This window comes from Mytilus californianus, unplaced genomic scaffold, assembly GCF_021869535.1.
Source record: "Mytilus californianus isolate M0D057914Y unplaced genomic scaffold, xbMytCali1.0.p SCAF_14, whole genome shotgun sequence".
Classification (NCBI taxonomy): domain Eukaryota; kingdom Metazoa; phylum Mollusca; class Bivalvia; order Mytilida; family Mytilidae; genus Mytilus; species Mytilus californianus.
The window spans coordinates 8140529-8151753 of record NW_026262626.1 but is presented as its reverse complement, the minus strand read 5'-3'; the positions used below and the strand labels follow the sequence as shown (position 1 = coordinate 8151753).

At 32.3% G+C, this 11225-nt stretch overlaps 1 protein-coding gene across 1 annotated transcript in view; it reads right to left on the bottom strand.

The window, feature by feature from the left end:
* Window positions 1-386: 386 nt before the first annotated feature.
* Window positions 387-11225, bottom strand: part of LOC127724144 (uncharacterized) — a 32418-nt gene continuing 21579 nt past the window's right edge. The window contains exons 7-9 of the mRNA XM_052231018.1: window positions 9925-10013; window positions 8544-8654; window positions 387-3637 (exon numbers count right to left, since the gene is read on the bottom strand). Coding sequence (XP_052086978.1) covers window positions 3461-3637; window positions 8544-8654; window positions 9925-10013 — 377 coding nt within the window. The 3' untranslated portion in view covers window positions 387-3460. The remainder of the gene's footprint in view (window positions 3638-8543; window positions 8655-9924; window positions 10014-11225) is intronic.

Sequence of the window (11225 nt, the reverse complement as noted above, 5' to 3'; positions counted from 1 at the left end):
TTTTCTGGTCATATTTTTTGTATTCCTGAATTGAAAGTATGAAAAAAGTGCCCAATTAGTTATTAATAACATATTAGCTAGCTAGATAATATCAATAGCACTTTTTACACCATTCAGTGGGAAGAACACAAATCTAGGGTGTTAGCATAAGGCAGCTTAACTGCCTAAAAATTAATCATAATTTCCTGTTGATATGCACATCTACATATTATGTTCTATCTATCTACAAAGTTTCATGAAATTCTGTTGGGTGGTTTTAGAGGAGTTGCGATGACAAGAAAAGGACTGATGGATGAACGGACGGACGGACTGACAGATAGACGGACGGGTAAAAAACACTATAACAATCTTGTGTTGTCTCTATAGATTAAAAAACAACAATATCAAACACTTGTAATAGAAGTATATTGACTTGATATTAGTACAGTGCAAATAAAAGATACGAAATAATACAATGAGACCCTTAATCACTTTACTCAACAATATGTTTTGTAATGTGACTTTTTATAATGAAATGATTACAACAGTGAGTGCATATACCATGCATGCATAGATGTCCATATGTTTATAACATAAAAGTAATAATAACACAGTTGCTGACAATATGACCATGTGATCAGACAGTTATTAATGTTTGACTTAGTCAAAATAAGATACAGGATTATATACTACATGTACATGTACTATTAAACTCTTCCCTTACAGTTATTCATGTAGAGTACATACAGTCTAAGTCTCTATCCTCTTGCAATTTTGTTTTAACATTTAACTTTGGAATATTTTTACTCTTCACAGAAGTTTTCCCTATTTCAAACTAAATATAAAATTGAAAATCCTGCTTTTTTCAATAACAAGGAATAGCTGACATAGAAGCAAACATCTTGTTTTAGGGAGGGATACATCGTATTTTTTAAATATCCACTTTAATTAAAAAAATAAATTCTCTGAAACTGACATTATCAAGATGCTTGGTTTCTGGATCGACAACATAAATGCCAAGTTTGAAGGACTTGTTATTTCAATTAACAATCAGTTTTCCTGTAGGCACGGAACTAACTGTGATCCTCATCTTCACCACTTATTCCTTTATTCATATGAGGCTGAATTCATAATTAAGTTCTTATGAAGAATGAAAAGAAGCTAGCATTTAATTTAACATATACCTTCACATTCCGCTATACCAGTCAGGGATATAACTCTATAGGGTTATTACAGAAAAATAACATACATTTGTTATTGTAGACTGAAAAATCAAAGAACTGTGATAACATATGTATGTTACATGTTTCAAAGGGACAATATACATCATTAGTTTAGTTAAAATGTATGCAAGTTCTATTGATATTGCTATTGTCTTTATGTATACTTAACTATAGAAAGATATAACAGTTCATAGTTTGACAATTTTGAATAGTATACCTATGTTATTACAGAAAAAATATGCCTGTAATAACTAAAGGGTGTTATCACAGCTTCTCTATATCACTCCAAAGCATTTGCTGAGACATACATCATGCTTAATTACAATGTATTTTAATTTATTGTAAGAAATAATGACCAGAGCATGTAATGAGATTCTGCGCAAGCTTCCCAGTAATTCCCAAGTGTCTCATATAATAAGTTACATTCCTTTAATAAGTAAGCCTTGTTATTACAGCTAAGTTTATCCCTTAAAAGCCTTGTCTCATTGATTTACCATGGTTAATCAAAAATGTATTAATTTAATTTAAAAATTAGTTATCAAGGCTATCCATTTAGTTTCTGCGCAAAGTCTCAAGAGTTCCCTAGAGCCCACTATAAATTAAAATATTTTTGATTTATTTTACAAATAACAAACATATGTTATTACAGATATAGAAAATTTAAGGAATAAAGAGTAGATAACTCATGAAAGTATCTGTAATAACACACGCAAGTTATTTTCTGTAATAACCCTATAGAGTTATATCTCTGACTGTATACCTAGATGATGTTCTCTCACTAAAAATTCAAAGTCAGCACCTATGTTGAACACATCTATCCAGTCCAACTTGAAATAAAGGATACACCAGATACAGTTAAGTCTGCCTCATATCTTGACTTACTTCTAGAAATTGACAATAAGGGTCGGTTGAGAACAAAACTTTACGACAAAACAGAGGATTTCAGCGTCTCATTTGTGAACTATTCATTTTTATATAGCAACATTTCAGCAGGACTTACATATGGAGTATGTATCTCCCAGTTGATACAATATTCCAGAGCTTGCATTTCCTATCATGATTTTCTTTGATATAGAGTTGCTGCTTTTAAAGAAGCTTTTAAACTAGAATTCCTTGTAGTAAAGTTGAAATCATCCCTTCAAAAACTTAATTTATGGATGCCATCACAACTTGGTTTACCGTTATGGAATGTTTCATAGATGACGACAGATATATTTCAATTGTTGTAAGCACAACCCTGTCCTCTTTTCCTCAATTGTGACCTACCGAAAAAGCTTTATCATCAAATGTGTACCTACACGAACAACATCACAGGCGCCACATATGTAGCAGGATATGCTTATTACCTGTGTTTTGTAGACTGTTGGTCGTTTTTCGTTTTTTGCCATGTTATTTTCAAATCTTTTTCGACTTATGACTTTAAAGTATCCGTTTGGTATCTTTCAATGTCAAGCTGCACACCAGATAAGAACTCATTCTGTAGTGGAGGAGAAAGGTTTGATGAAAATATTAAGTTCATTAAACATACAGAAAAAATCAAATGATTGCAAATAGGAAGAAGATGTTTTGAGACCCAGAAAAGCGCTCACATGTTACAACTCATCACTGTCAACCAACTGACTAAATATGAAGTTATAATCCGTTCATTAGTACTTGAGAAATGGGTGATGAAAAATATTAAATTCCTTCAAAATGTTTAAAAATTCAAAGTATATGGCAAATAAGAAGTAGATGTCGGAACTATATCTAAAAGCTGTTCAAATGTTAGTACAACAAGTCACTGTCAAGCTGGTGAAACAAATTGGAAGTCATTTTGTAAGGTTTCAACTGAAGAAAAAGTGTGAGAAATATATTTGATGGACAAATGGATGGATGAAAGCTAGATGGACAGATAAAGATGATTTCAATATGATCCCCATTCTTAGAGTAGAGGTATAGATATGCTCAGTAGTTTGTCTATTTTTCACATTGTAATAGTATTTTTTTTTTCTTTTAGCAATCTTGGCTATGTGGTGACTTTTTATTAGTGGAGGAAGCCGGAGTTCACGGAGAGAACCATGACCCTCGACTGGATAACTGGTAATCCTAGTCAATTAAGATCAGAGTCAAACGCACCTACTATGTGCTGGGTTCCAACTCACAACATCAGTGTTGACAGGCTAGTGATGTAGATATATATATATGTTACAAATTAAAATAAATGTTTGATAATAAGAATAAATCACATAAATAATATGGATAATGGATTATGGTACATTTCAGTATGTTACTTTAAATCTTGAATTTAAGTAGTCAATGCTACTGATTGGTTCATATTTATTAGATTTATCCAGACATTCAATAATTAACTTATCATCTGGCTGAACAAAAAATGCCATTGATTGTCTATTCTGCCTCCTCTGTTGTTCATTACTTGGATTTAGAACTCTATGTTTCTGAAAAAATAAATTTTAGAAACAGGATAAGACAAGAATGTGTCCATGGTACATGGATGCCCCACTCGCGCTATCATTTTCTATGTTCAGTGTACCATGAACTTGGGGTCAAAACTCTAATTTGGCATTAAAATTAGAAAGATCATATCATAGGGAACATGTGTACTAAGTTTCAAGTTGATTGGACTTCAACTTCATCAAAAACTACCTTGACCAAAAACTTTAGCCTGAAGTGGGACAAACGGACGAACGGACGGACTGTACAACAGACGAACGAACAGATGCACAGACTGAAAAACATAATGTTTCAATCACTGTTCTGGCAGTATTATACATGTTATAGGTCTAAGAGCAATCACTTAATATTACACAGCTAAATTATATTCAAAACAAATATCTTGCTTCTTGAGCTTATATTAGTTTTAAATGAGACAATATTTTGGATGTTCTTTTGTTCAACACCTACAATGTATATAAGTTCATTGGCTATATACACAAGAAACGGTTATTTCTGAGATACTGTATATTACAAAATATTTGTTAGAGTAACTGAGAAGTAAAGTTGATTTTGAGTATTTTACTTTTAAAATTGTTGAGTTCCTCACCCTGAATAAATGGAAACTACCCAAATTTGATATTTCTGTTTAACACCTTTAGGAAGTTTGAATCAAGTATTCTAAGTTATTTCATTACAATATTATAAACAACAAAAGATTACACACACTGTTATGTCTTGCCTGCTTAAGGTAGATAGGATGTCTTCCTCCATCTTGGATTTTGACATACAAGAAAACAATCGGTCTAGATCTTTAATAAAAGGTGCAAATTTTGAGAGTAGTAGGTAATTCATGTGTAAGAATTTTCATTTCAATAGAGAAAGTGACATATTTTATCATATTTATGGTTGCATTTTATAGAAAAACAGAATACTTTTGTTTGATTCTATTTTTTCCAACTTTGCCACATAAGGGGAGGCAACTCAATTGTAAGGGCAGATAATTCAGATAAAGTTACTTTTACAATAGAATGTGTTAGGAATTTACCTATTTTATTATGTAGCAAGAAAACGGGTCCCGTGACCCCATTTTTTCTTTTTCTTATCCGAAAGCATACTATTAGAGCTATCTTCTCATATTTTATCTCAAAATTCTATGGTGTAGTTTTCGTTTTATGGCAGAAAATTGGGTTTTCCATGCATAATCTATACAAAATCTGTCAATTTTGCACAACCTGTAGCGTGAAAATAAGCCCTGTGACCCATTCTTTTTATAATTTTTTTTTAAAGAGCATGATATAAACTACATTTTGGCAAATTATTAAAACATTCTATGGATTATAATTTAGACACCCCATCTACCTTAATGATCATGATTGAAATTTATGTTGAAAGTCTTTAACATGATGGTTTTACTACAGGCATCAATTAAATATTATCAATGATCCATGAAAATGGCCAGTTCAAGTTCAGATGAAACCTGCCAGTGGGACATGTACACCTTACAATCATTTCATACACCAAACGTAGTTGACCTTTTGCTTATAATATTTGATAAACAAACCTAACCACAAAAACTTAATGTCAAACAATGAACTATGAAAATGAGGTCAAGGTCAGGTGAACCCTGCCAGACAGACATGAACACCTAACAAGTATTCCATACACCACATATATTTGAACTATTGCTTATAGTACATGTACCTGAGAAATGGACCTAAACATGAAACTAAATGTCAAACAATGAACCATGAAAATGAGGTCTAGGTCAGGTGAACCCTGCCAGACAGGCATGAACACCTTACAATTATTCCATTCTCCACATGTAGTTGACCTATTGCTTATACATGTAGTACATATTTCTGAGAAATGGACATAAGGTTGTATGGTGACCAACAGTTGCTTACTTTTACGTCATTTGGTCTCATCATACCACCCATACCATATAGTCTGCTATAAAAGGCCCTGACATGAAAAATATGAAACAATTCAATTGAGAAAACTAATGGCCTAATTTATAACAAAACAATTAATGAAAAACAAATATGACAGACATGAACAAACGACAGTCTCTGAACTACAGGCTCCTGACTTGGGGCAGAAACATAAAGAATGTGGTGGGGTTAAACATGTTTGTGAGCACTCAACCCTCTCCTAACCTGGGACAGTGGTGTAACAGCACAACATAAGAACAAACTATAACAAACAAGAGTGCACACGCTGAAATGTCTCGCCTACTATACTGACCATTGATTTTATGTTGATAGTCCTAAATATAAAGTTTTTTTACTACAAGTATCACATTAACATTTATGATCCAAGAAAAATGAGGTCAAGTTCAGGTAAACCAAGCCGGATATACATGTACACCTTTAATACAATCATTCTTTACACTGAATATAGATGACCTATTGCTTTTAGTACAAAAGAAACAGACCAAATCATGGAAATTCTATACTGACCAATGAACCATGAAAATGAGGTCAAGGTTAGATGAACCCTTCCAGACAGGCATGTACACCTTACAAACATTCAATGCATCAAATATAGATGACCTATAGTATCTAAGAAACAAAGTTAACCATGAAAACTGAACATTGACCAATGAACCATGAAAATGAGGTGAAGGTCAGATGATACCTGCCAGACAGACATATATACACCTTAAAATCATTCCATACATTGTAAAATATTTCCATACACTAACTATAGTTGACCTACTGCATACAGTATTAGAAAAACAGATCAAAACAGACCAACACACAAAACCTTAACATTGAGCAATGAACCTTGAAAATGAGGTCAAGGTCAAATAAAACCTGCCAGTTGGACATGTTCATTGTAAAATATTTCCATAAACCAAATATAGTTCACCTATTACATACAGTATTAGAAAAACAGACCAAATACAAAACTAAACTTTTACCACTGAATCATGAAAATGAAGTCAAGGTCAAATGTCACCTTTCAGCTGGACATGTACACCTCATAATCATTACATACACCAAATATAGTAGACCTATTGCTTATAGTATCTGAGATATAGACTTGACCATGAAAACTTAACCTTGTTCACTGATCCATGGAATGAGGTTGAGGTCAAGTGTAAACTCTCTGAGAGGCACGAGGACCTTGCAAGGTACGCACATACCAAATATAGTTATCCTATTACTCATAATAAGAGTGATATTAACATTACAAAAAATCTAAACTTTTTTTTTCAAGTAGTCACTGAATCATGAAAATGAGGTCAAGGGCAATGGACATATGACAGACTGAAACTTCATATCATAAGGTATCTTTATACAAAGTATGAAGCATCCAATTCTTCTACCTTCTGAAATATTAAGCTTTTAAGACGTTAGTTAACGCTGCCGCCGGATCACTATCCCTATGTCCAGCTTTCTGCAACAGAAGTCGCAATCTCGACAAAATTCAGTTAAAAAAGGCTTAACTGATCAGATCAATACAAAGCAGGGCATCAAACATAAACACAGACCGGACGTGGCAGGGTATTTATCCATCCCTCATCCCTAACAACAAAAAGGACACTAAGTACTGATCTGAGAGTACTTGCAGTTACTGACAGCTAGTTCAAATCCAATAATAACTAATAAAAAAATCATGTCTGAGACTAAAATATCAATTGGTACACATCCAACATCCAATGGATTTAGTGTAAAGACATCATTAACAGTCAGAGAAAAACAAGACCTTGTGCAATGCCAAAATAAAGGATCGACAGATTGTAGTACTGTTAAAAGTGCATAAGTGTATAACAAAACTATTAGTATGATTTTGATTTACTGGTGACAAAATCAATATTTATACCAATAAAAACAATATTCAAAGATCTAATTACAGTGTTGAATTGGTAACCTTTTAGAATTATTTTTTTTAAAGGATTGATAAGTTTACCAGGATCGTATATAAATTTCCGGGCTGGGTAAACAACATCACTGTAAAAATTAAGGATGTGCTATTCCGTCTGAAATAAGTATTTTACAGGTACAGCCAAACTTGCAAACCAAATCTTTGTGTCTATGGAAGAATTTAGTAAAGGTTTAAAGTAATTTGTGGTAACGAAATCCCTGACTAAATAATTTACCAGTAATACATAGATTACGCTCATAGAGATCCAAAACGTCACTACAGACACGGGCATAACGAAGAAGTTGGGATATATAAACACCGTAAGATGGTGCCAGAGGAACATCTCCGTTCAAAAAAGGAAAATTAACAATAGGGAAAGAAAAATCATCCCATTTGTCATAAACTTTTGTGTAGTTTTTCTGGTGTAAAACTAAAATATCTAAATCTAGGTAAGGACACTTGATTTTTACAAATTATATTTGCTATGAAAACCAAGGGGAGGTTCATTATATACCGTATAGCGTGTTATTTTCACGGGGTGTAAATTTTCACTTATTTTCGCGGATAGAAGAAAATCGCCAAAATAAATTTCGCCAATTTAAAAGTGCACATGCAATGGTATTGATATAAGTTTTGAATCCGCCAAAATAATAACCGCCAAAATAATTTTTATTCCTTATTCAATTAAAATCGCGAAATTTTACACCCGCAAAAATAACCTGCTATACGGTAATTGAGTAATAATGAATTGTTAACAAAAAACCAAAAATCATTGATTTCTTACTGCTCTTTGTAATTCTAATTTTTTCAAAAACAATATTTTAAACCTGCAGTTTTAACAATATAATGATACAAGAAAAGGGGACTGCATGTGAAGCTTTGAAACTGAACCTGTGCATTTTCCAAAAATTAAGGGCATGGCTACAAATGAAAGGGTAAATATTAGAGTAAAAAAAGAATAAAACATGTATTGTTCAGACTCTGTCTCATCCATTTTTAACCAACATTTCAACCTATTATTTATATGATAATACTTACAGTAGCCTTCAATTTATCAGCTGTCCATCTTTGCATCAGATCACCAATATTGACAACAACAGTGCCTGGTATCGGGGTGGCATGTACATATTGGTCTTCACAGTTCCTAACCTTAAAATGGAATTGTATTTCTTGTCTTTTTTTATGAAAACAGATTTATATTTTCTTAATTTCTCACAAACTAACAAAGGTATGGATTAACGATGATACACAATATGAAGCAAAAATGTAAAAGATATTGCAAATACATTTTCTAATAACTTTTGCCTTGTGACTGTGTACAGGATGATAACTATATAATTGATTATATACTGGATTTATGAATATTTTTAATACTTTTTGTATTTGATTTAATAGAACTCTTTGGGTATTAAACACAATCTAGTGCAAATATATAATAAACACCCAGTGCATCCAAATGAATCAAAAATTCATAAGGGTTCCGCGGAACCCAGTGTCTCGCCTACGTTTGCTGTTAGTCGCAGGCTCAACAAAAATGGGGAAAAAATTATTAAATATTTTTCCTCTAGATACTATCTTTTGATTGTAAGAAGTTCTATTCAAGTTTGGTAAAAATCCAAGAAGGTTTATGAATCTAATAAATGTTTTAAAAACTTTAACTGTACGTAATGTTAACTGGAATAAAACTATTTCTATAAGTAATATACGGAAAAACAGAAAATAAATGTTTACAAAATTTCCTACTAGATACTAGCTTTTGATCATAAAGAAGCTTCTGTCAAAGTGTGGTACAAATCCAGGATAGTTTAAGAAAGTTATTAAAATTTTGAAAGCTTTAACCACAAAATGAATGTAACGTTAACTGGCAGAAAAACTTAGTCCATATATGAGTAAAATACGGATAAACAGGATTTTTTTTTTACAAAATTTTCTTCTGGATACTATCTTATGATTATAAACAATCTTCTGTCCAAGTTTGGTACAAATCTAGGATAGTTTAAGAAAGTTATTAAAATTTCGAAAACTTTAACCACAGAGTGAATGTAATGTTAACTGGCAGAAAAACTAAGTCCATTTATGAGTAAAATACGGAAAAACAGGATTTTTTTTTTTAAATTTTCTTCTGGATACTATCTTATGATCATAAACAAGCTTCTGTCCAAATTTGGTTGAAATGCAGGATAGTTTAAGACAGTTATTAAAATTTCAAAAACCGTAACCATAGGGTGAATATTTGTGGCCGCCGCCGACGGAATGTAGGATCGCTATGTCTCGCTTTTGCCACAAAAGTCACAGGCTCGACAAAAATGGAAAATCAATTTTACAACAGTGATTATCCTGTTTAGGTTTTGACCTGTATTGAATTTTAAATATTTGGATCTCAAAGACTACAAGATAAAAATAAATTATGACTTCTCACCTCTAGCCCACCAATCTGATCTTGGAATAACAAGGTCAAACTGCCATAATCAGAATGTTCACCACATCTAACTTGTCCTTCTTTAATCACTGTGAACAAAATGAAAATAAGAACTACACTGAAGCACTCCCCTTAACATAATTATGGACTAACATATTTTTGTGGGTACCATCTTTCATGGATTGAGGAAAACTTCCATAATCATGGATATTTGATTTCGTGGTTTTGCCAAATATTGCATATTTTCCTATGGAGAATTTGTAATTCAGTGAACATATTAACTAATAGTTCAAAAGACCCACTAAATCCACGAATTGGTATCCAACTAATAATGATGAATCCACAGTACTTAGATATAGGGGCGAAGGAGCAAACATTGATATGTTATTCATACATTTGGCATGTCAGTAAGATACAGTTATTATAACCTAGGCAAGATTTTAAATTTTCATGTATGTTCTAATCTAGAATATATATGTACTGTGTACTTGAATATTTATGTACATGATGTACTTGAATTAAGAAATGTATTTCAGGTGCAGTTTATGCTAAATGTTCATTTACTTTTTATAATTATGTTTCAAAACCTAGATTTTTCTTGAAAACTTCAAAAAATTATTATATATGTCCCGGCCAAAAATGAAAAGGAAGTGAGAATGGACAAAGAAAGGGGAACAATTTAAGGATGCAGCAGGAAATGTACAGAAAACTGTGAAGGGTCAGAAAATTGAGCTCCCCCATTCATTTCTTGGTAAGAGCGATTCATTAGATCTGCATGCATGACCATTAACTTTGCACATAAAAATCATTACAATTGAGCCCAACTTTTTATTACATTTGTACACATTCATTTAACTAGTAAATACAGGTAGATTATGTTTATTTATATAAAACTAGTTCTATAAAATATAAAATGCCAATTAAAACCTATGAAATCTCAAGAGTAAATACTTCTGATCTTACATGACCATTCACATGCTGAATATGTCAAGCCTCTTTCTCACTTCTGCCTGTAACTACTGGTGTTTCAAGCCCTAAGTTTAGGATATGTGGTTGTTCGAAATTCCAACATAGTGTCAAGAAACACAAAAATTTGTATGGGGTTCTACGGAACCCTGTCTCACCTGCGATTGTAGCTGCTGAACCGTAGCTCTTAGGTCCTTATGTTATTTTTTGGCAAATAGTCAAAAAATAACATAAGGACCTAAGAGCTACAGTTCCACAGCTACTGCGATTGCTGCTGTCTCTGTGTAAAAGCATAATGTTGACTAAAAAGTTAGTTCATTTATCAGTAAAATACA